This window comes from Canis lupus, chromosome 24 (genome assembly GCF_003254725.2).
Source record: "Canis lupus dingo isolate Sandy chromosome 24, ASM325472v2, whole genome shotgun sequence".
Taxonomy (NCBI): Eukaryota; Metazoa; Chordata; class Mammalia; order Carnivora; family Canidae; genus Canis; species Canis lupus.
In genome coordinates this window covers 3,491,556-3,517,146 of record NC_064266.1, presented here as the reverse complement: position 1 = coordinate 3,517,146, position 25,591 = coordinate 3,491,556, and the positions used below count along the sequence as shown (strand labels likewise).

Genomic DNA, 25,591 nt, shown 5'->3' with positions numbered 1-25,591 from the left:
TCAAAACATGCTTAAGTTCTCCAGGCAGTTTTGCTTGGCAGTCAGCGTTGAGAATCACTGCTCTAAAGTTGCCTCGTTTACCTCACATGAAAGGAATTCTAACACCAGCTTCATTTTGAAGAGTATGTTCTTATAGCTGCAAAGATTCACTTCAAAATACCTAGAGGCCCTGGAATGGCATCTGCACAATGAGAAACTGCTCTTTTTTTGGCCCAGACTCTCCCATCTGGAAAGTTGTAGCAAATGTAAAGGAAAACTTAAAGGGGAAACAAAAATGTAAATCTTGAATGGAAGCACGAGATTCTTCAGAGCTGAAGAAAGTCGAACATGCATGGAAGACATTAGGTTGTGGGTCTCTGCCCAGCCCATGCGCTCTCTTTGTGGGTATTGTTACTGAGCCTGCTCACCCAAGGATGATCTTCTATATTCAACTCCAGCTCTTAGGAGTGGAGTGGGCCAAATGAGAAAGGTACACTTTTTTTTTTTTTAACATTTTCCCACTCTTGGCTATTTGACTTTATCATCATCATTTGCAATGTTAAAAACTTCATTCAGGGATCCCTGGGTGGCGCAGCGGTTTAGCGCCGGCCTTTGGCCCAGGGCGCGATCCTGGAGACCAGGGATCGAATCCCACATCGGGCTCCCGGTGCATGGAGCCTGCTTCTCCCTCTGCCTATGTCTCTGCCTCTCTCTCTCTCTGTGACTATCATAAAAAAATAAAATAAAATAAAATAAACTTCATTCAGGCCACACATTTGGGTTTCTTTCGATTTAGAAGTTTGAAGACCATTTGAACCCCAATGTGAACTTGACTCTTCAAATGTGAGTGATCAGGTTTGATATTTTCCACTGGCCGCTCCAGGACCGGTGTTGATGAGTTCAAGGACAGCCAGGACATGGTAGAGGAAGAGAGACACCAGAGCCAGGCACTCTTGGGTTGGAATGCCTACCTGCTCACTCTCACCAGAGGCATATACTTGCCTTGGGCAAGTTACTCAAGAAATCCGGGTTTCCCTGTCCCTCTACCCCACCCCACCTTTTTTTTTTTTAATTTAAAGATTTTATTTATTTATTCAAGAGAGACACACAGAGAGAGAGAGAGAGGCAGAGACGCAGGCAGAGGGAGAAGCAGGCTCCATGCAGGGAGCCCGACGTAGGACTTGATCCCGGGTCTCCAGGATCATGCCCTGGTCTGAAGGCAGTGCTAAACCACTGAGTCAACAGGGCAGCCCCACCCCATCTTTTTTTAAACACTGGATTCCTGGTACCTGCCTTTGGGGGCTGTTATAAAGGAAATGAGAGAATGTTTGCAAAGGGCCTGGCACACAGTAGACACTACGTAGATATGTGCTCACCTGTTTTCGTGATCTTTCTTGTTACCTGCAAAGTTGGAGGGACACCAGACCTCTTGAATTTTTAGCTCTGCCATTTCATGGGTGTTTATAATTCTGGACAGCCCAATGCCTTCTTGAGGCCTCAGTTTTCTCATTCATAAAATGGGATTTAAATACTCAGGCATAGGATTAGTGTTGGCACCAAAGGCAACTATGGGAATCAATATATTTTTAAATTGAGATTTCAATCATACATCATACTTTAAAGTGTGCAATTCAATGGTTTTCAGCACATTCACAGAGTTGTACAACCATCAGCACATCTTGGTCCAGAACACTTTCTTTACCTCAGAAAGGAACTCCCTGCCTATTAGCAACCACTACCCATCCTGCCCCCACCACTAGTCCCAAGCAACCACTAATCTTTCTGTTTCTCTATTTTTGTCTAGTCTCCATATTTTGTATAAAGTGTAGTCATACAATATCTGTGTCTAGCTGCTTCCACTTAGCATGAAGTCTTCACAGTTCATCCCATTTTGGAGCATGGATCAATACTCCATTCATAAAAAGAATGAATGATTATTATGACTGAATAAAATTCCCCTTTTTATTTATCCATTCATTAGGTGATGGAAATTGGGCTGTTTCCACTTTATAGCAATTATGAACTAATGTTAGTATGATCTTACGAATAGCACAGCATTATTCAACTGTGAGATTTTATTACAAATAATATTAGTAATAAAAATGCCAAGATGTGTGAAAAGAAATGAAATCCAGTTCACTTGGGTACAAATGAGGGTGCATAAATGAGTGTGAATGTTTTGGTTTTGCTTTGGTGCATGCCATGGTTGTGCTTATGATATATGCTTCTCGGTCATAGAACCTCGTGTTACCAGATTGAATGCAGCATTTAGGGTCCTGCACTCAAATTGTGAAATGATTTATGCCAGAAGAAAGACTCAGCAGCATTCAATTTAGAACTTTTTGAAAACTGGGTTAGAAATAGAAGGTCTGTTGGGTCTGTGGAGTATTCTGTTTAATAGTATAGACATGGAGTGAGAGCTTATGTGGCATCTACCTTCAGAAAGCTTCTGGGTTAGAGGGGAAGACAAGTGAGGTGGTGATGAAAGATGGCTGATGTGCTAGGACAGGCCTAGCCTAGAGACTGTAGGATGGTTTCCTTGTCAAGGAAATGGGACTGCAGCCATTTGATCCCTGCCAATTCTCTTTCTCCTAGCATGGTGAGACACAAGGATGATGGCTATTCCGAAGAAAAGGATATGAAGACCTGTCCGCGGGACTCTGGCTATGACAGCCTCTCCAGCAGGCTCAGCATCTTGGACCGGCTTCTGCACACCCATCCGATATGGCTGCAGCTGAGTCTGAGTGAGGAGGAGGCAGCACAAGTCCTCCGGTCCCAGCCTCCGGGGGTAAGACTCAGAATCCTGGGAAACAGGTTGAGAGAGGCAGGGCTGCTGCTTCCTTAAAGAAAAAGACTTGGAGTCCCAGTAAGTTCTTCCCAGGCTGTAGGGATCACGGCTTCCAGTATGCACCTGGGTTGCAATGCAAGGGGATTGTGGGATGTCTGAGGTAGCTCCAAGGAAAAGAGCCCTTCATGGTTTGTCTTTCTGTCTTCATTGGCTCTGTTACCAAGGGAGGTCCAGGACTTGGCAGGATGACAGGCATCTGAGTAATGAGGAGGGCCCTGGACTGACGTCTTGGGCCTCAGAACTGAGGATGACCCTGGTTGCCGGGTCTTCAGTTGCCCTTGCTATTTGCATCCTGAGCCCGAGATCCCTGCCAGGGTCCAGCCATTCAAAGAGGCACTTCCAAAGTTCAAAAGTTCAGTGTCGATAGGCTTGTCTTCTCTGGCTGCTGATGTGATCCCATTTCTCTTGGGCTTCATCAGTGGCTCCCCACAGGGCTCACAGTCCAATTTTGTTTCTTCAGCTACTGCCTACCCAACACCCATCTCTTAATCAAGACTACTCCACAACTCTGTAGAGGTTCCTCAAAAAATATCACTCAGTGACTGGTGTATCCTGTGCTGCTCAAGTGGTAGGCACTTGCCCCATGTGGCTATTTAAAATTACATTAATTAGAGGCACCTGGGTGGCTCAGTGGTTACGCATCTGCCTTTGTCTCAGGTCCTGATCCCAGGATCCTGGGATCGAGTCCTGCATCAGGGTCCTCACATGGAGCCTTCTTCTCCCTCTGCCTCTCTCTCTGTGTCTCTCATGAATAAATAAACAACATCTTTAAAATTAATTAGTTAATCAATTTACATTAATTAAATTAAAAATTCATTTCCTCAGTGGCACTAGCCACAGATGTCTGGATGCTACCATATAGGATGGTGCGGATATCAAGTTTCCGTCACAGAAAGTTATACCGAACAGTACTGTGTACCACGTCTACTTCCCAAAAAAGAATAAATACAAAAAAATAATAATAATAAATACAATAAGTCCACAGATAAAGTTAGAACAACTCATGATAAGAGATAGAAACTAAGAAATAGATGAAGAAGCTTGGGGAAAAGGGGGGGGGGATCCTCCCTCCATCCTAGCTAGCTGAGAATGTTGTAGCAATTGGGCACAAAAATAAACTTGAGTTTCTTATCAGCCAGAGCCTCTCTGTTATCACTTTTTGACTTATAAGTGAGTCTTTGTTTCTCATCTGACAGAAATAGAGGGGACTGAGACTCCTGTTGGATCATGCTCAGGGTGACGAGGTGCAATATTTGATCATCCTTGTGGAAAGTTCCATGGCCAGCATATGCCCGGTCCTTTCTTGCAGCCTGCATCTGTATGATCAGGACCCACATCTGTGCTGCCCCCTCTTCTTGGAAGTTGAGTTGTCTGCTCCTGCATTTCTGCACAGAAATTCTGAGGAGGGAGGTTGCCCTGTGTTGCCAGGCAACAATTCCCTTCCTTCCTGGCTTTCTTCCCAGTGCCGGGCACATCCATTCCTGCTGAGACCTGTGGGGCACAAGTCAGGAGAATGTTCTGTGTGCCCATCTACTTGATCCCTGGGTGGGACCTGCCTGACGAGTTAGGGCAGGCTGAGGGCAGGCTGAGGACAGGAGCAGCATGGAGCAGGAGAGGCCAGAGTGAACCAGAAGCCAGATGCTGAAGGGAAGGAAAGCGGGTTTGAGAGGAAGGAAGATTTGAAAGTCCAGCCGTGGTGGCATGGGTCCTTGGGGTGCCACCATCCTTAATTCATCTATGTCCTAGGGTAGGAATCAGCAACCTTTCTATAAAAGGCCAAAGTGTAACTATTTTTGGCTTTGTGGGCCGTATAATCTGTCACAACCTCTCAAATCTGCCTTGCAACCACACGCAATATGTAAATGAATGAGCGTGGCTTTGTTTCAATAAAACTTCATTTATAAAAATAGGCAGCAGGATAGATTTGGTGGCCCAAGATTGGTGCTGGGGGTTGGGTTGGTTTAAAGCACGTGTCTGGGGCAGCCCAGGTGGCTCAGTGGTTTAGCGCCACCTTCAGCCCAGGACTAGATCCTGGAGACCTGGGATCGAGTCCCGTGTTGGGCTCCTTGCATGGAGCCTGCTTCTCCCTCTGCCTGCGTCTCTGTCACTGTCTCTGTCTCTGTCTCTCTCTCTCTCTCTCCCTGTGTGTGTGTGTCTCATTAATAAATAAATAAAATCTTTTAAAAAAATAAATAAAGCACATGTCTGAAGACAGTATTAGAACCTGGAGGGAGATTATCACAGATTGGGGTGACTCAGGTAAAAATGAACCTGCAGTTCCAGCGTTGGCTTCAGTAAACCTCAGAGCATACCTCCCCACCTCCCTGATGGGGCAGACATTTTTATCTCCAGCAATAGTTACCCTACCTGGTCTTGCCATATCATCCTGTATTCCAAGAGAAGCTAGCAAATCAGATTTTAATTTTAAAAACCTGCTTTTTCACTCGGAAACAAATTTTCTTTCTTTCTTTTTTTTTTCAAGATCTATTTATTTATTTGAAAGAGAGAGTTAGTGTGTGGGGAGGGGCAAAGAGAAGCAGACTCCACTAAACGTGGAGCCTGATGTAGGGCTCAATCCCACGACCCCAAGATCATGACCTGAACCGAAATGAAGAGTTGGACACTCAACTGACTGAGCCATCCAGGCGCCCCACAAATTTAATTTTCTCTCATAAATATACCCATGAGCCAACTTAACCAGTGAACTCCCAATTCACCTGCTGTGGTTCAGCCATGTTACCCATGTTTAGAATCTGGGTTTCATCAACCGTAATGCCCATAAGAGACAAGGGCTAAAGGACATGTAACATGAACTATAAAACAATCAACAAACCGAAAATGCTGCTGCAGACTAAAGGAGCTCTTAGTCTCATGGAGAAGAGTCTGTCAAAGGGGAAGTAGGATTCTTTTGAAGCCAGTTATCAAAAGAAGGCAGCTGGTTCTTGATAGTCCCTTTCACTGGCAATAAAGTGTCCCAGGTTGAGCCTTGCAGTTTAGTTATAAAGGACATTCTTCCCATGGATGTTGGGTGTGCAGGAAACCATATGCCCATATGCCCATGTTCTTCTAGATATTTCCTAAGCTTGAGGTTTTTTCTCCCTCTGCTAGATCTTCCTCGTTCGAAAATCCACCAAAATGCAGAAGAAAGTTCTCTCACTTCGTCTGCCCTGTGAATTTGGAGCCCCACTCAAGGAATTTGCCATAAAGGAAAGCACATACAGTAAGTGGTCACCTGATGGCGAAGTCCTGGTTGATGGGAGGACCTCAGGTCTCCTGAGCAAGTGGAAGTGGAAAGCAGCTTGCCCTTTGCGACAGACAGATATGAGTCTGAGTCCTGGCACTGTTATTTATTCATTCAGTGACTGGGCAGCTAGACTATACAAGGAGCCTTGGTTTTCTTATCAGTATAATAGGGTGATCGCAACATCAGGAAGCTGTTAACAGTTTCATTGAACACAAGCCTGTGTGCAAAGTGTGTAGTCCACTGCTCAGCACATGGCAGGTTGGCTTTCTTGCCCCCTTCCCAGTTAAGTAGAGCATGGATTTGGTTCCTAGGTCTGCTGATGACTAACCACAGGACAAGCCACAACAACTGTGCCTTTTTATGGGATGTCATGCTAAAGCATGTGCCTGGACATCTTTGTGAATAATCCTTGAGCGGACGTGTTGCCTCCAGACAATTGCTGTTCAGTCTTGTATGAAACACAGCTAACTGGAGGCAGAATGAAGCCCTCTGAAAAAAATCAACTGGTGGAAGTTTTGAAGGGAGAGTAGTGGCATTGGTCTTCTCTCTGTTCTGCACATGAAAATGTAAAGACTTGGGAGGCCATGTTTTAAATATAAAAGGGAACACGCAGTGCTGGTGTACTGCGAGCCTCCAAGAAAGGATCCGTGGCAATCTGTGCCCCAAAGGGGAAGGCTTCATTGAAATCACAGGTTAGCAAGCTGAGAAGTGAAGGCCAGGAGAGGTGAGTTTGGCAGCTCATTGACTCTCTGAGACCAAGACTGAGACCAGGATTTTCCCTTGCTTCCTGATTTCCACCTGAGCAAGCCTCAAGCCCTGCATTTGAAGTAACAGAAGGTACTGAAGTCAGTTTAAGGGCAGATAAGGGATTACACTCAAACCAGAGTTCATAGTCTCGCTGAGCCAAATTGCCTTCATGGAGCCTAGAGGAGACGTTCCCCACAGAAGTGAAACCTGCCAACCTCTTTGTCGTCAGCCTCAGATTTGGCTGTGAATCTGGGCCTTGTGATGTTTTTCCTCTGGGCTTCACAAGGTCACTGATCCCGGGAGAACCTCCACGAGTGGCTTATACCAGTTTTATTTGCATTAGGAAGTAATCACAAGATAGATGGCAAAACCTCTGTTCTAAAGACCATGGATCAAATTTTAAGTGAGGGAAGGCAATGCTGAGGTGGCTTTTGGAAGTCGCTAAACACGAAGTGCTAGATATAACTGGTTTTTACATCTCTTCTAATTTCCAAAGTTTAGCGTGATAAATTAGCCTGGAAGCCCCCACTCTCTGCCCCCCTACATTAAGTACAGTTAATATTTGTACTTTAAAGCTTTCTTGGTGTTTATCTTAGATTCCTCCTGGCTGAAGATTTTTCCTCCCTGTTGTGTCAGGACTTGTATCAATTCCCTACTCCTAGCCAGGGGACTTAATGTGATTGAAAAAACTAGTCTGAACAAATCATTCACCTGTAACTAGTCATCACGTCTTGGTCCCACCATGATGGCCTCTTTTTGGCCGAGCTCTGGCTTCTCTGCGAATGGAGCTGAATTGAGAAAGGAAGAACTTACAAGAAAAACACAGATATTTTGTCAGACTGGATAATATGGTTTAGTGACAGAGACCGGCTCATATTTGTAGAGACTACTTTCACATGAATTATTCCATTTTTAAAATTTTATTTTATTAGATAATAAACAGGTTTTACTGGCATAAATGGTATTATGACAATCAAAAGTGCCTTTTGACTAAAAAGACTAAAGGCAAAAGGAACTGCACATGAGTACTCTAGTTATAAAAGTTGCTTCCCACAGGGGTACAGGTTAACAATTCTGAAACCACTGCACATGTATACTGGAGTTTACCAGTTAAGTAAATGATGGCAGGTGGTGGGAGCCGTGTTTCTTACCTTGGACGTGGGGGTTACAGAGCAGTAAGAGCAGGAAACTAGAATGATCCTTGTGGTAAGGATTAGTGTTGGAGACATGAGCGAGAACTCATGTCTCTCTTAGTATGGATAAGGAAGGTTACATATAGGGAATATTTATGTGTTTACACAGGTTAGTATACACACATATCTCTTCCTTTGGTCTGCCAGCTGAGACAGTAACACCTAAAAGAAACAATATCCCAGGAGCGGCCAGCATACCTATTGCCAAGATCTTCATGTTTCTTTGTTTGTTTACTTTAAAAATTTTTTAACTTAAATTTGACTTAGTTAACTTAGAGATCAGTATTGATTTCTGGAGCAGAATTCAGCCATTCATCCATTTACATACAGTTACTCCATTTTTTAAAATTTCAGTTCCCACTCCTACCGTCTGGGAGAGAGGGGAAAGTCCTATTCTTGTCCATTGTACAGATGAGAAAAAGAAGGCTCAGAGAGGTTCACCTACCCTACATCAGTTTCCTCCTACTTAATTCATTAATTGTGCACGTGTATGTTTCTATTTCTGTCGGTCTGTCATGGTGTATGTGAAGAGGCACAGGTGTGTTTAGGGGTGCTACAGAGATACTAAATAAACAAAATAATACAACCTAAGCAAATAACAAGCAACTTAAAATTGATTGCAGAACAGAGGAAATCTTCACAAAGCAGAGGATATTTGAAATGTTTTTGGAAAAGCGGCTGAGTGGCATTTTGGCTGATGTGATGTGAGGAGTGGTTGGCAATTCATAATTATTTGAAGTCAAACTGTTCAGTGTCCTGCCGCGTGAAAGATGTGCAAGATGGCTCCCCATCTTGCCAGAACATGGTCACTGGGAAGCTTGTGCACTTGGTGGTGGCAGCAGTGGTGGGTGGGGGCGCTCTAAGTAAATGGGTTTTAGAATCTTTCATACTGAACTTAAACAAAAGCTAATTTCCTGGAACTTTGTGTCTTCCTCCAAGATTTGTACTCCTTTTGTCTCGTGTCTTAACCAGAGGTGGCCTGTTTTGTAAAAGAAGAATGTGACTCAGTAGGTCCACCCAAGAAGGGTCAAGGGCAGTGAGGGCTTTTTCCCCAGCCCTGTTGTATGTTCATGGCCTCTCATGCCAGCCTGACTGGCCCCTCATCCCCTGCCCAAATTTGTGTTTGAATTTTTTTAAGAAAAAGATAGTTGTGCAATTTGAGCCCATGCTGATCTGTTTACCGAGCACCAGAGCATGTGCTCCCAATGAGTCAGGAGCTGAACTTCAAGGCCACGGACTCTTTACTGGCCTGCTTTCTGAGTGACACGCATCCTCCTCACATCTGGTTCTGATAAGCCACAACAGTAGTTGATTTGAGAGCACAGAGATGGTCCTGCGCAGACAGCAGACAACACCAGAGGGCCTTCCCTTTCCCAGAATAATGCTCTGGGTCACTCAGATGGTTTCCGAAATCTCTCTTTTGCAGCCTTTTCCCTGGAAGGCTCGGGAATCAGTTTTGCAGATTTATTCCGGCTCATTGCTTTTTACTGCATCAGCAGGTAAGACCTCTTCACCTCTTACAAGTTCAAGCACCTCCTTGGTGCATACAAAATGAACGGCCCCAGGGCTTCTTGATTGACGTAGGGCAGAGGGGTCTGGGATGCCTGCCTCCTATGAGATGACTCTGAAAGGATTGGCTACTGGAATAAAATGGTCACCAAGTCCCCTCTGCCAGGCTTCAGATCAAAATAATTACCCTGGCCCCTCCAAATTAATATGCCTGTGTCCTCAAGCTGTTCCCATGGCTCTTTTCACCTAGACCTATCAAGCAGGGGAAACAAACATGCATAGACACATACATGCACACACAGAAAGGGACTCATGATGTAAGCCTGTAACATTTAAAGATCACCAGTAATGTTTCTGAAAACTCTCTGAGGGATGGAGTTCATGCTAGAAATGTGGGCTCCTTATCCCAGCCCATAAGTGTTGCATCACTGTCATACAGGCCCACTTGCGGTGCTCATGCCCTTTTTGTAACTAAAGCAACTGTGTTAGGCTACAAGTAGTTCAGCCCCAAATCACTATGTTAGGAAGCGGTGGGGAGGCTGTGACTTGTTGAAGGCTCCCCCCTTTTCTTCCCTTTCTAGCCATAATAGTTTTTCAAATGGAGTGTTCTTTTGATGATTCAGAATCCATACTCTTCATCTGCAGAACCTGACATTGCCTCCATGTAGGGCCGCAGAGCTCAGTTGGCCTCCTTGGCTTCTCTATGTGCCTGTTGGAGCCAATAGAGCCCAGACAGGCATGCGTTACCGGGTTGTTTCCAAAGATCTTGTCTCATAGCCATCCCAGTCTGAAGCGGTGAAGCTTATTTGGGTTTCCTTTCCTTCTTTTTAATTTAAGGGTCAAGTTAGTTCTCAAAGACTGAGTTATACATTTATTGTACATGTTGGGTTAGGCCCTCCCAGGGGCAGGCAATGAGCTGTCACCCCAGAAGTCACCTGTCTGGTGAAGCCAGTGGCCTGAAGGTGGAGAAGCACTTCCAGTGGGGGCGTCCAGCACTGATTACCTGGAGGAAGAAACCAAGGGGCTTCATCTAGAGTTGAACCTCGTGGGCAAGAGCCCTTGGCCTGTGTGAGGATGAATATCTGCTGCCCAAAGGGAAAAAGAGGCTAGGGCAGAGGCCCCCACCGTCCCTAGGGATCCACACCTGGTCTGATTTGAGGCCAACCAGTTTGTAAAGTGAATTTCAACACTAACCTGTTGTTCAGAGGTGACGTTGGCCGATGCTTACTCTTAAGCATTGGCTTGTTGATTGTCCTGTTGTTGTGAAAGATCATTACATTTATTAAACAGTATTTGGCATCAGCACACAGAAGATACTATCTCTCCCCTCAGTATTCATAATAGACTGGCATACCTGCTGTCTGGGGATATTTGGTGGTTGAAGGAGATAAAGCACACAGAAGCCTTCTCTAAACTACAAAACATGATACCAATATAAGGTGCTTATGGACACATTGCACATTGACATTTTGTTATCTGAGAGACCTGAGATTCATTTTCCTGTTTGTTTTTCCCAAAATCCAAAGGTTCTTAATGTTTTGCTTCTCCTCTAATGCTTTCGGTTACTCATTTACCTAAATCAGTGTTCTTAGTAATCAGTACTTGATTTGACCCAGTCTCACCACAATATTCTTGAAATGTTGTCCTTGGTTATTGGTACATAAATATATTCACATGGAGAAAGTGGTTGGGTTGTCAGCCCCAGTGATCTCCCCAGAATGCATATGCACAGGTGCACTAGCTAGGGAGTTCATGAGTCAGTCAGCATGTGGTTTGACACATCAGGAAGGTACATGAAGAGTAGGGGATGAGGACACAAATGAGGTGCAAACCTTGGCCACCAATGCCAGGTAGCTCCCTGTCAGTTCGGCATCATCAGTGTTGTGGGGAGCACTGCCTTGCAAACTTTTATGCATGCTAGCATTACCTGGAATCTTGTTGGAATGCGGATTCTGATTCAGGGGGTCTGAGGAAGTGCCTGAAAGTCTGAGTTTCCAACGGTCTCCCAGGGAATTAAGCCAATGCTGCTGGTCCTACAATTATACTTTGATTAGCAAAGGGCGGCTAAAGGAAAATACATTTCTTAATTATCAGTGGTTAAGTATAATTATCATTTCAGGGGTTTTCTATATATATGCCAGGCACTATACATACATTATTTCTGATCCTCATGGCAGCCCTGAAATTAGGATCATGAATACACCATGGCTCAGAGAGTGAGACACTTGGCTGCAATCATTCAATTAGCAGGTGGCAGATAATAGATTTAAACCCAGGCCTGTCGGGATGCCTGGGTGGCTCAGTGGTTAAGCGTCTGCCTTCTGCCCAGGACATGATCCTGGGTCTGAGGATCGAGTCCCACATTGGGCTCTCTACATGGAGCCTGCTTCTCCCTCTGCCTGTGTCTCTGCCTCTCTCTCTCTGTCTCTCATGAGTAAATAAATAACATCTTAAAAAAAAAAACAACCCAGGCCTACCTTGTTGCCAGAGCCCACATTTTGCCATCATACAGTACCCCTCCATGCTCCAATACACCTGGGTTCCTGGCCCCCCCTTATTTCCACGTTAGCTCTGTGAGTGAGTGTGGGGACCTCCCCATCTGTCGTATATCCTGTGCTCCTCATCCATGGAATGGAGGACATCAAGCTTCTTCCCAGGGGCCTGTGTGGGTCCTACAAGAGTTACAGTGCTTGTGCCTTAGTAGGTACTCAATAAAGTCAGTGTTCTTCCCTGACATACAGAGAAAAGTTTAAAAAGTAGATGATATGAGTATTGAAACTCTTGAGTGAAACATTTATACCTAACCTGGCTTTATTTTGTCTGTTACACAGGTTCTAGAATCAGGGCCCCTTCTTTTTTTTTTTTTTTTAAGATTTATTTATTTATTTATGATAGACATAGAGAGAGAGAGAGAGAGAGAGAGAGAGGCAGAGACACAGGCAGAGGGAGAAGCAGGCTCCATGCGGGGAGCCCGATGTGGGACTCGATCCCGGGACTCCAGCATTGCGCCCTGGGCCAAAGGCAGGTGCTAAACCGCTGAGCCACCCAGGGATCCCCAGGGCCCCTTTCTTTAACAGGATACAGATGACAGGGAAGTGATTGCATGTGTGTGTGTGTGTGTGTGTGTGTGTGTGTGTGTGTGAGAGAGAGAGAGAGAGAGAGAGAGAGAGAGAGAGAGGAGAGAGAGAGAGAGAGAGAGAGAGAGAGAGAAAGATGCTATGTTATACCCGTAGCTGCTACAGTGGAAGAGGACTCATGTATAACATCTAATTTTCCAGTAGATCAAAGCCTAAAACCACCCATTAGTGAAATACAGGTGTGGTTTCCTGTCATATGTACCATTAAGAAAAATCAACACTAGCCATGTGATGTTTAGGCTCTAGGTACTGCATTAGACAAGGTAAAAGTTGAAAATAAACATAGGTTGGTTTTGTCATATGTGGCTTTCCCCCAAATTGTCTAAAGAAAGAAGATTTTAATTAAGTTTGTACAGCCATAGAAACATATATTTATGTGATGCTTTGGCGTTACAAACTTCTACTTCCCATTAATCTTCCTTTAAGATTATAATCTGAGTCATTGCCTCTCCCGGGTCAGGCAGCAGCTATTACAATCACTGCCATTCCCTGAGGCTCTGCCTGCTTCATCCAGAACAGATGCAAGTGGCCAAGAAGGAGGTGCTCACAACATCTGAAGCCAGAGGAAAGGGTCCCTGGAAACAGGGGGTGACCCAGGCTTGACACCTCAGGAAAGAACAGCCTCTTGACTGCCAACTTCTAGTATTTATGTGAGCAGTATATTAGAGCCTATGTGACAAATTACATTTTATTCATGTTTTGCTCTTTTCATTGACCTTACTAATTTGTTATTCATTGTCAATAGCTTCAGGGGTTCCAAAATTCTCCAGTCATCCAGATTTAATCTGATTCAATTTAGAATGTTGCCTAATCTTACTGTAAACAACAAGTTATTTGGGATAGTCATTCTCTTCAATGGAAATTTTCACAGCATCTTGTGTAGACAAAATACAGGTGGAAGCTCCAGGTATTGTCCCTCACTTACTCCACCTCAGCCATGATGTCCTACTTGCTGTTCTTCATACCTGCCAGACCTTCTCCCACCCCAGGTCCTTTGCACCTGCTGCTCCCTCTGCCTAGAAAGTTCTTTCTTTCACAGTGTACTCCCTGGCCCCTTTTAGATCTTCAGTCAGGCTCATGGGGCCTTCTCTGGCCAAGTCTCACTCTTGAATACTCTTTGTTATTCCCCTTTTGCACATTTTTAAAAATCTGTGGTACACATCCTGTTCTCATGTATTCCACAAATTGTGTGTTTGTTCATTGTCATTTGGTGTCCACTGGAGTGAAACTCCATGCAGGCAGGGTCTTTTGTCTGATTGTTCTCAGCACCTGGGACAGTGTCTGGCACATCATAGATGACCATAAACATTTGTTGAGTGAATGAATGAACTATTTTAAGGATTTGCTTATTTATTTGAGAGAGTGAGAGAGCATGAGCAGGGGGAGGGGCAGAGAGAGAGGGAGAGAGAATCCTCAAGCAGACTCCCTGCTGAGTGCAGAGCCTGATGCAGGACTCGATCCAAGGACCCTGAGATTATGACCTGAGCCTAAACCAAGAGTCAACCGCTTAACCGACTGAGCCACCCAGGCACCCCTGAGTTCTTTTTTGGTAAGACCAATACCATCACTGAAAAAAAAATTCTTTTTTGATAAGTCACCATTGTTATTTCATATTCATTCATTCATTTATTCAAAACACGCTTTCTCCCTGTCTGTATGAGGCAAGGTGTTGTGAGAGCCCTAGGGTGTGAAACATCAATGCTTATCCCCTGTATATGAAAATAAACAGAATTTCTTTAGGTCTGCTTTTGCCCTTTAGGAGAAAGCAGGAGATCATGGTCCATGCATTTAGTAGTGGTGACACTATGCCCTGGCCATGGAGAGACCCTGGTGCCAGCTCAGCTCAGCTCCTTCCTGTTGGGCCTATTGGTCTGTGATGTTGAGTGTGTGTGTTTGTTGGTCTACACACGGTGCCATACTGCTTGGGGGCAGGGTCGTTGCATAAAGTCTTTCCATTTGCCTCCCTACTCAGAGCACGGTGCAGGGGTGGCAGTAGGAACATTGCCTGGGAGTGTGGCAGAAATGCCTAGTTTCCAGCCTCACCCAGCCTCCTGAATCAGAGTGTGCAGTAAAACAAGACTCCCAGGGATTCGTGTGCACGTTACAGATAGGGAAGCATTATCTGAAAACAAGAGCAAGCTTTGCCTTTAGCACACAAAGAACAGGGCATGGGTTCTAGCTGGAAGATGTCAAAGTAAAACCAACAGATAATGGTTGAGAAGCTGCCACGTGTAAGGAAGTGAGGTCATAAACCTTAGTTTTGGATTACACATTCCTGCTCAGTGAGTTGGGGCCCAGTTTTCAGAACATGCAAATTAGTACACAATGTTTTACATGTATATCCACCAACAGGGGGATTCTGATATTAGTGCTTAGATACGGTATAGCGACCCAGGAGGGAAACTGGTTCTCACTACAGACACCAAAACCAGTCAGCCTGTCTCTCAGGCTGTCCCGAGTGTGTTACCACAGGCAAGAATAGTAACCCTGTGGTCTTGTCCCCAGTAAAGACAGATTCGGTCAGGCATGATGTAGTGTCTCCTTGGGACATTTCAGTTTAAGCTAAAACATCCCTAGGGTGGAAATGCAAACCAGAGATAGAAACAAGACACATAATTACAAATATTCTCTTTTTTGAAAAATCAGGGACGTTCTGCCGTTTACCTTGAAGTTGCCTTATGCCATTTCAACAGCCAAGACTGAGGCTCAGCTTGAAGAACTAGCCCAGCTGGGACTAAGTAAGTGGGTGCCCCCCGGCCCAGGTCTTTCTTGAAATGAATCTATGGGGCATAGTCCGTGTCAGGCTGGCTGGTGATACATTGTTCCATTGAAAAATCATCCCCATCTCCATTGGGAAGCTTGGCCTGCAGGCCCATGAGCTCCCTGATTCACACCTGTCCAGAGTCTTTTTTCTAAGCCAAACATTGATGACACTCAGAGGAAAACACCTTGTTTGCCCCGGTAACCCCCACATCTCCCCAGCATCTCCACCTACCCTAAAAGTCCAAGTCCTAATGGAACATAAACTTTGTCATGGGTCGTGTCTTTCCTTCCTGTGGTGTCTTACTGGGGAAAAGCAGTGCTTGGCAGAAAGGGAAAGCACACAGTACACCTCACGTGCGAGTTTTGTTCTGGAAGAACACATGGGCATTGACAGCACTTCTGTGCTCTAAGGAATTTGACCGTGCAGGCATCTAGCAGAACATCTGCCTCACTTCCTCTCTTGCTGTTCAATTTCAGTCCTGGTGTTCTGGGCCACATCCTTTATCCTGCCATGCATCCTTGCTCTGGCCAACTGGGCACTCGCTACCCCCTCCGGCCCCTTTGTCACCACCTCTAAACACAATATTGTGTTTCTGGACAGTGACTGACAATGGATCAGGACATACAGTTCACCCAATTTCACTTCCTTATCCCATTGCCATGTGGAATTTGTGTGGGTTTAACTTTTGAAAACAAACAAACAAGCAAGCAAACAAACAAAAAAGCTTTCCCTCGAGATTGGAAGGAGCAATTCTCTTAAGATTTTTAGGGCTTCAGTCTTCCAAAAGATTAACAATCAGGGCATAGTATTTGAATGGAAATGTGAGATTCTGAAATGCAAGTACAAGACCTCCTAGGACCTGTGAGAAGCCTGGAGGTAGATTCAGACTCCCTTCTCAAACTTAGATTGCTGCAAGAAAGTTTCCACATGTGTCTGAGGCCTGTCTGACAGGCAGTTAGGTAGTGGGATTGGGAAACCGATTCCTGGTAAAAATACCATGATAGGATAAATGTCCCTTCTGAAAAGTTACGCCATCTCTTGCAATGAATGGAGTTTCAGATGCCTTAGGAGAGAGCTTAAGACGTTTCCCGAATTTAAATGACTATAATCATAGCCTCTTGAGGACCTGCACCAGGTGACCTCGATCCACATAACACCTGGTTCTGTGGTCAGCGTGCAGTGCCTACTTTATGCCAGGGCTGAAGCACCGGAGTATCATGGTCAGCGCTTGTGTCCTGCAAAGATAAACGCAAAAATGCCTTGTTCTGGTGGCCACGGACCAAAAGCAAATGAGGTCTAATTAATATAAACTCAGTTTGTAATTGTCAGTGTACATATTATTCATTTTGTGAAGAGGCAGCCCTTTTGATAATGCTGAACTTCATTTATCTGTCCTTCCGACCAATGTTTCTGGAGGATCTGCCATGGGGCAGGCTCCCCATCGAGGGCTCAGAGGTTAATAGTGCCCGTCCCTCCCTTCCCCCACCACCCAGGTCTATAGTCCATATGGGAGAAACACTTACATGGGAGCTAAATGTACTGAGCGTATAAAGTCTAGTAGTGGTGGCAGTAGAAGCCTAAGAAGGATCCACAGGTGGTGGGAGCCATTCCACCAAAACATACACTGGGGGTTAGAAATGCATATAAGGCGAGGCAATGTGTGATTTCAAATTTTCTAGTAGCCCCCTAAAGAAAATTAAAAAGACAAGTGAAATTAATTTTTATGATTTATTTTATTGAATGTAATACGGCTGAAATATTTCAACATAGAAGCCATATTTTTTAAGTATTAATGCAATAAAAGCAATACTATAAAAACATTCATGAGATATTTTACATTCTTTTTTGTCATACTAAGTGTTTGAATCCAGTACATAATTATCCTCACAGGGCCTGTCTCAACAGGCATTAAATTTTCATCAGAAACACATGGTCTGTATTTAAGATTTCACTAAATTTACGGTTGAAAACTACATTCACCGACCCTAGTTCCAAAACTACTTAAAAGTTAGTCAGTAATCAAATTGCACATCTGTTTTAAAATTTAATTGATTGACACGAAGTGAAATTTAAAATCGAACGCCTCTGACACAATCGCTGGATTTCAAGCACTCAGTGGCTCTTGGGTGTTGGATGGCACAGAGCCAGAGAGAAGGAAAGGAAGGGCAAGAGGAAGCAGCTGACATGATGACAATATCAGGCATATTTACAACACAGAGAGGACAGGACAAGGTCTCCCAATGCTAGTCTCCCCACTGTCCCCCATGGTCAGCCATTCTGGGCCCATAGGAAAGAAACACATTTTAGGCAAACACAACAAGGCAAAGCTGTAGAGAAAGAGAATAGAGCTGTTCCAAATGGAAATCACAACAGAGACATTTACCACCATCACTGTCTCCCACGATTTGTGTGGAAACCCGAGTCCCGTATGTAGGTGACATAGGGCATTGCTGCGGTAAGCCATGTGCACTGCTCCAAAGAGTGTTGAGTGCATGTAGCCAAAGTCAGGAGGCCTAGAATTTAGGGAGTGTGGGCAACTAACCACTAAGATAAATGGTTGAACTTGCACTTAGCGTTTGCATAGGTTGGCTGTCCTTTTTTTCTGCTGATGGGTTCCATCAGTGTATTTTTCCTCCTTTTGGGGTTTTAATGCTGAATGTGTAAAACCCTAAGCAGATTGTGTAACATCCCCCAGGCCCAGCTGCTGGTCCTGCCCACTAAAGGGGGAACTTGCCAGGTCCTCTGTGGAGTGCATCTCCAGGAAAAGTGGATTGGAAAGGATGGTTTGCTTTGCAAGGAGGCTCAGATTTTGTACAGCAAGTCGGGGAGCCGCATGGCCTTTTCCAGGCTTCTCCAGTAACGATTCTAGTCCTTTCTTTCCTCACCTGTGCAAAGCCTGGGCTGGCTTTGTCTGTTGGCCAAGCCTTTTCTCCAGGGCTTTGAAGGTGAAAAGCCCCTGGAACCTTCCTGTGAGCCCACAGCTGGGCCTGGCAGCATTTCCACCCTTTCCAGTAAGGGAGTGCAGTCAAAGAAAAAAAAAAAAAAAAGAAAAAGGAAACACACACACACACACACACACACAAAGACAACACCCAAGCGTGGCGCCTCCCCCTCCAAAGACATGTGTTGTCATGCAAGTGTGCTTTTTTTAATTTGTGAAGGAATGGCCCTGAGAGTACTGTATTTACATTCTTGTGTTCACTGATAATGACTTTCAGATTTTTGGAGCTCTCCAGCTGACAACAAACCCCCAAACCCTCCACCTCCCCATAGGCCTCCCTCCTCAGACGGTGTCTGTCCTGCCTCGCGTCAGCTTTGCCTTATAAATGGAGTGCATTCTATAAAAACCAGGACGCCTTCGGAGCTGGAGTGCAGCCAGACCAACGGAGCCCTGTGTTTTATTAATCCTCTTTTCTTGAAAGTGCACAGCCAGGACCTCAGTGGGGGCCCGAAGCGGCCCTGCACAAGGACTCCCAACGCGAATGGCACCGAGAGGCCGCGGTCCCCCCCACCCAGGCCCCCGCCACCCGCTATTAATAGTCTGCACACAAGCCCTCAGCTGTCCAGGGCTGAAACCCCGGCGAGCATGCCAGAAACAGTCAACCATAACAAACATGGGAACGTAGCTCTGCTTGGAACGAAACCAGCCCCCATCCCTCCACCCCGGCTGAAGAAGCAGGCTTTTTTTCTGGACGCGGAAGGCAGCGCGAAGACCTTGACCGGAGGCCGGCCTCGCCCGGGCCAGGAGCGCCCTGAGCCCCAGGAGCCCCAGGCGCCCCAGGAGCCCGAGCCCGAGCCGGGGCCCGGCACAGCTGGCCGGCCAGGTAGGGCCCCGCCTGCCGAGGCCCCGGGGGATTGCACAAGGGCCGCTGGCCCTGAATCACGGCCCCCGTGGCATGGAGGCGGCCAGAGGCTGAGCGACATGAGCCTTTCCACTTCCTCCTCCGACTCGCTGGAGTTCGACCGCAGCATGCCCCTGTTCGGCTACGAGGCGGACACCAACAGCAGCCTGGAGGACTGCGAGGAGGAGAGCGACCAGGAGACCCTGGCCCCCCCGATCAAGTCCAAGAAGAAGAGGAACGGCTCCTTCGTGCTGCCCAAGCTGGTCAAGTCGCAGCTGCGCAAGATGAGCGGGGTGTTCAGCTCTTTCCTGACCCCCGAGAAGCGCATGGTCCGCAGGATCGCCGAGCTGTCTCGGGACAAGTGCACGTACTTCGGCTGCCTGGTGCAGGACTATGTGAGCTTTCTGCAGGAGAACAAGGAGTGCCACGTGTCCAGCACGGACATGCTGCAGACCATCCGGCAGTTCATGACGCAGGTGAAGAACTATTTGTCTCAGAGCTCGGAGCTGGACCCCCCCATCGAGTCGCTGATCCCCGAAGACCAAATTGGTAAGTCCCCACTTTGCCTTTTTTGTTCTCTTGAGACACAAAAAGCCCCAATAACCTCGTAGGACAGTACACCCTATTGGAGTTCCCTTGGATGAAGTCCTCTCTGGACTTCTAAACAACAGCATTGTCCCTGCCCTCCACCGTTCCCTGTGGCACCCGGGGTCCTGAAAGCAGCCCTCACCTTACGCACCTGCCTCTCCGGCTGCAACCCAGGCTTGCAAGTGTTTGAGGGAGCCACTGATGGGAACTGGCAGGATGGTTCTGTTCTGGGATAGAATTTGCCTTCTGAGGGTCCGATTCCCCACCTGATTTGGTGCTGGGTGTGTGACACAGCGGGGGAGCGTTTCCTGAAAGTGCATCCCTGGCAGGCAGTGTACGCAAACAGAAAGGTGTCTGTGCTGTCTTCTGATAGGGTCTTTCTTCTGCTTTGTTTGGGAAGTGTGCTTTTCACTGAGGTATAGCGTATGTTCAGAAGAGTGCAGGCATCACAGCTGTGCAGCCGGATGAGCTTCCATAGTGACCACAACTGTGTGACAAGTTAGAGCACAGTAAGCACAACAGACCCACATCTGGAAGCCCCCTGAGACTACCACCCTGTCACCCTTCTACCAAAAGGGTAACTGCCCTTCTGGCTTCTGATGGCGCAGAATTCCTGAAGCAACACGGTTTGGGAGTAAGGAAAAAAAGGGGGAAAAAAAGGAAAAGACAAGTTTATTTTGTAATCTTTCAAATAAGTAACATATTTGGTGGTCACGTGAAAGGTGTTTTCTCTGAAATCAAGGGGAAATATTTTCTTTGTAACCTCATTGAAGGGCTGAATTGCTAATAGTTACTTTGGCCAAGGAATATTTGAATTTGGCAAGGCATCTTTTTTTTCCAGGACAAGAGGGTTGCAAGGAATTTTTTTTTTTTTTTTTTTTTTTTTTTTTTTAATTTTAGAAGGTTGACTCTAAAAGGTTCATTTCAGAGACCTCATTCACTGGGCAGCCACAGCCAAAAGAGCTACCCAATATTTCCAGGCAGTTCACAAAGCTAAACCCAGATTTCTTTCTGATTGGGTCTGTTTGTTGAAAGTAGTAAACAGTAGGTGGTAGAGAGTGGTCTCTCTGTCCCTCTCTCCCTTCCTTTCTCTCTTTCTCTCTGTCTCTTTCTCCTTTAAGTAAGTTTCAGCAGCTCTTTGATTTTCTCACAAAGGAATCAAAGCCTTGTTTGTTTTCTCGCGGTTTGAGCCTGGTTGACGGGGCGGGGTGAGGGCTGGGTGTTGCTGAGGAGAGAGGCTGGAAGGAATGCGCCCTGGTCTGTGCTTGGAACTGACAAAGGTTTCTGGGGAGCAGAGTAGCCACGGAGGCCATCCTGTCCCCTGTCCCAGCAGAGCCCGCCCCTCAGGGGACAGCAGCTCACATGCCTTATTGACAGGGACCCTGAACCAGTGGAAGAAGCTCCCTTGAGGGAGCCCGTGGGGGGAGCCAGGCGGGTGCTGATGTCAGCACCGAGCTATGTGGCCACAGCGCCAACCAGCCCACAGAGACCAGGCTCCTGAGGCAGCAAGGGCCTTCCCTTCCTTCCTGCGACAGTAAGCGCCAGAGTGCTGTTCCCGGGACGCTCTTCTGCCAGATTCTTTTGAAGGGAAGCTCAGATACGGTGCTTGCTCTCAGAGCTCAAGGCCTCGTTTTCTCCAAAAACAAACATACGCTTTGCTGCTTTGGAAGGATGCAGCTTTTAATTTAAAATCTAAGGGCAATGACAAGGAGGGACGTTGACACATATGGAGCCTCTAATAGGAGCCGGGGTTCACCAGCGAGGACCCAGTAGGCGCAGCATGTGGGAGAGGAGGCTCACCCTTTGTTGAGACAGCTCAGACTAAATTTTTGCATGGAGATGTGGGTGTGGCCAACTAGGCATTGCCTCCCTTTTTTATTGCCTTGTTTGTTTTGGTTTTTAAACTTCCGCATTAAAGCGGGCACCTCCATGCCTCCAGTGAAAGCATCTTTCTGTGTTGAAGGTATGGTGAGTGTGCTGGCCTTTTGAAATTAAGAAGGTGGAGCAGCCTGGCTGGCTCAGCCGTTTAGCGCCGCCTCCAGCCCAGGGCCTGATCCTGGAGACCTGGGATCGAGTCCCACGTCGGGCTCCCTGCATGGAGCCTGCTTTTCCATCTGCCTATGTCTCTACCTCCCTCTCTCTCTGTGTGTCTCTCATAAATAAATAAATAAAATTTTTTTTTAAATGAGTTTTTTTTTAAGGTTTTTTATTTATTTATTCATAGACACAGAGAGAGAAAGGCAGAGACACAGGCAGAGGGAGAAGCAGGCTCCATGCAGGGAGCCTGACGTGGGACTCAATCCCGGGTCTCCAGGATCACGCCCCAGGCTGTAGGCGGCGCCAAACCGCTGCGCCACCAGGGCTGCCCAATAAAATCTTTTTTTAAAAAAAAAAAAGGAAATTAAGAAGGTGAACCAGAGCAGAGGTCAACCCGAGAAACTCAACACTTGGCCAAATGGAGAGAAAGAGGTGACCCTAATGATCAGAAAGGTGATCCCCTTCAATGTGTAAGTCACTCAATTAGGACTCCGACAAAAAAACTGGACTTAGTCTAATTGGCTGTTTTACCTGTTCATAAGTGAAGTGCTCGCTAGTTTATTGTAGACTTGTTCATATAGTCACTCCTTTGAGCCTCATAACCGACACAAGGTTGGTTACATTTATGTAGATATTGTTCATATTTTGAAAATTCAAGAACAGAGGCCATGATATAAAAACTGACTTGTAGAGGGTTTCACGGCTGATACATAGGGGAGCTTGGATTCAACCCAGATCTTTTCTCAGTTGTTTGCTCATGCCCACCATTTCTTACTTCCTGGAGGAAGTAATTAACTTTTAATGTATTCACTCCAAATGGATTCACTTTGAATGCCATCTCCGGAATACCAAGACTCAAGTTCGTTTGGAACAGGTGTCTGCTAATGCTCCTACAGCCTTTCAAGAATGCCAGTCTAGTCCTGTCCTCCTCTCCCACAACTTCTGAAGGTAATAGCTCTGCAAAAGGAGGTGAGAGTTTACATTTAAAGCCTGCATATACAGAATGTCCATCCTGAAATCATGGCAAATGGAGGAAGCATTTCACTGGCTTAACCCATGTAGAATTAGAGCTGTCGTTCATATGTGAAAAACGACCTTATGAATGTATTGTGTATATATTTAGTATATGGAGGTGGTGCTCATTTGTCTTCTTCAGTGATCTAGAGGAGAGCCAATGAAAACACCAAGCAGCTCCTACTCACTGCCACTTCATCCATGTACTCTTGTCACAACCCATTAGATCAGCACTTTCTAGGTGAGTATAAAATGATAAATAGCCAACCTCAGAAATAAAAAACTACCATTCTAAGTGGTTGTGTCCTAGTATGGAGAATTTACATTCTGTTGAGACTACTTTTTAAAGCATTGTCACCCAAAAGCCCTGCCATTTATTCAATTTATATTGAATAAATATTAGTTAACTGACATCAGCTTCACTTTCCTGGTTGGGGAATGAAGCCAGTGGGGATGAGACATGGTGAGTTCCCGGGTAACTCAGCTCCCTGTTCATTCCAGGACCACATATTGTTTCCCTTCTTGACTGCTCTCCACTCATCCCCTTCCCCCACACCCCACAAAGTGGTACATGAAAAGACAAACAGATGGTTTCACAAAACTGTACACACTTTCAGGTCCTACTCAAAAGTCTCAGGATCAGTAACTTCATCGACAGTGAGGTATACTCATTACTGGTGTGTCCCACCCTATAAAGTAGAGACCAGGTGTGACATTATTCATTATTTCATCATGAGTTCCTCACTGGTAAGCTTACACATCATCCCAGACTTGCTCCAGTCCTTTTCAACCAATAGGACAGATTAGTTCAAGATTTCTGATCATAAAATCTCTGCTCAGTAGAATTGGTTTCATTTTTGAGGTTAGTATTTTGATTTTATTCAAGCAAAAGAATCTTTATTTCTGATCTGATGTTAATCTTGGGAAATCCCTCTGTTTTCAAGTTTGTTTCAAGAAAAACAAAATTTCTCCAACTCCAAAAATCTTGGTAATCCCAAATTTTCTATTTCATTCAAACTGTCCCCCACGGACTATCAACAATAAAAAGAGCCAAGTGTTTGTATTCCTAAAAGCCAAGAGCAAAAAACAAAACAAAACAAAACAAAAAGCAACCAATAGTGTTCTGCTTTAATTGCTATATACTAACACATCTGAAGAACATTTTAATTATTTAAAGAAAAAGTATCTTTAAGCTCAATTCATATTCATGTGATTTTTTTATACCGAAACAATAATGAAAAGTGGTTAGACAGCAGAGAGTGTAACATGAATGAGAAGGGGGTTTTAAAGTGATCCCCTAGGAGTTAAACAATTACAGCTACTTTGCTTCATAAAGCTGCCTCAAGTTTCAATATCTAGTGAGTGTGACTTGCTTTTTCATTTTTAGTTCACCATTTGGTTCAAGCCCTTGAATTATTATCTGCTCTTTCTTAGATTAAAGGTCATTCTGAGAGATGTGACCAGAACAGCATGTTAGTGCCAAGTGGAGATTAGAACCTTGAATCTGACTTTTGATCTAGACCATGTGACCATAACACCTGCAAGGAAGGAATGTCCTGGTACAGTTAGCAAAGGGCAGAAAGGAGAAAGATTGTCCTCTTGCAAGATAAAAATGCCTACATTAGTTTTGAAAATTAATTTAAATAGAAGACCCCAGGAAGCACCTCTTTTTTCCTATGGGACATCATTTCTTGTACAGTTTTTACTTTAGGGCATCAAAAATTGGGTTAATTGTGTCAACTAAAAGAAAGGTCACCTTGGAGTTAAGGATCTGTGTTAGGAGTCCCTGACTCCATGATACTCTGTGCAAGGAAATGGGTAGCTCAGAAATTCAGAGTAAGAGAGCCCTTGTTAACGAGGTGAGGACTGAGATGGCATCATAAAATAAGGCTCATAGAGATGTCTGCACTAGAGTGTTTTCTGAGTATATCCTGAGAATCTTCCATCTCAAGAGAGAGGTCAGCCCCGACCCCAGGCAGGAAACATCACCAGGCAAAAGAGGAATCTCACAGCAGTTGAGAGCGTGAGCAAGGGGACACTTGAAAGGCTGTGCTAATTGAAATGGAGGCATCAGAACCTTTAAGAGTTGGACGCGTCTTCTGCTACTCCACTCTCGCCAACAGAATGGCCCCGATGGGCTGTCTTACCAATAGATGGAGCCCTCACCATCCAGGGACACCCCAGGCTCGCCTTGCTCCCCCGGTCTGTCTATAGGCCAGGGCAGGAGCACCCCTCACCTGACCTCTAGGGACAGTGTCCACTTTGGAGACTCTCCCTTACTGGCCAGACTTGGAGGCTTCTTTTAGAAACCAGAAGTCATAGCCTGCTCCCTCTGTCAGATTCAAGAGTATGTGTTAAATGCATACTGTGTTTTTAATAGAAGCAAGTGAAAGCCCCCATAATCCCTCACGGGTGTGTGGTTCTTGATGGTTTATGGAGCAACTTGATGCATTGAATCCCCTTAAATCCCCTTAATGCCTTGGGGGGGGGGTCCCATTATCCTCATTTTTAGAGATGAGGAAACAAAAGCTTAGCGAGGTCACGCCAGGGTACAAATGGGACTGAACCAAATCATGTAGCAGGCTTTTCACTTTTCACACCACCCAGGGCAGCTCCACTGCCTTTCGAGGCTGTTTATGAGGAGGGAGGAAGAGTGTGCTGGGGAGGTCACCATAGCAGAGGGGACCTG

The 25,591-nt window shown here is 45.6% G+C and overlaps 1 protein-coding gene across 11 annotated transcripts in view; it reads left to right on the top strand.

Moving 5' to 3' along the window:
* The window catches only part of RIN2 (Ras and Rab interactor 2), a 218,422-nt gene that overhangs the window by 172,774 nt on the left and 20,057 nt on the right, over positions 1-25,591 (top strand). For 9 of the 11 annotated variants that reach the window (XM_025469145.3, XM_025469144.3, XM_049100279.1 and 6 more), the window contains 5 exons: positions 2,575-2,767; positions 5,936-6,047; positions 9,438-9,510; positions 15,304-15,395; positions 18,640-19,812. In XM_025469145.3, coding sequence (XP_025324930.1) covers positions 2,575-2,767; positions 5,936-6,047; positions 9,438-9,510; positions 15,304-15,395; positions 18,640-19,812 — 1,643 coding nt within the window. The remainder of the gene's footprint in view (positions 1-2,574; positions 2,768-5,935; positions 6,048-9,437; positions 9,511-15,303; positions 15,396-18,639; positions 19,813-25,591) is intronic. The other 2 variants (XM_035705883.2, XM_035705884.2) reach the window with 2 other exon arrangements.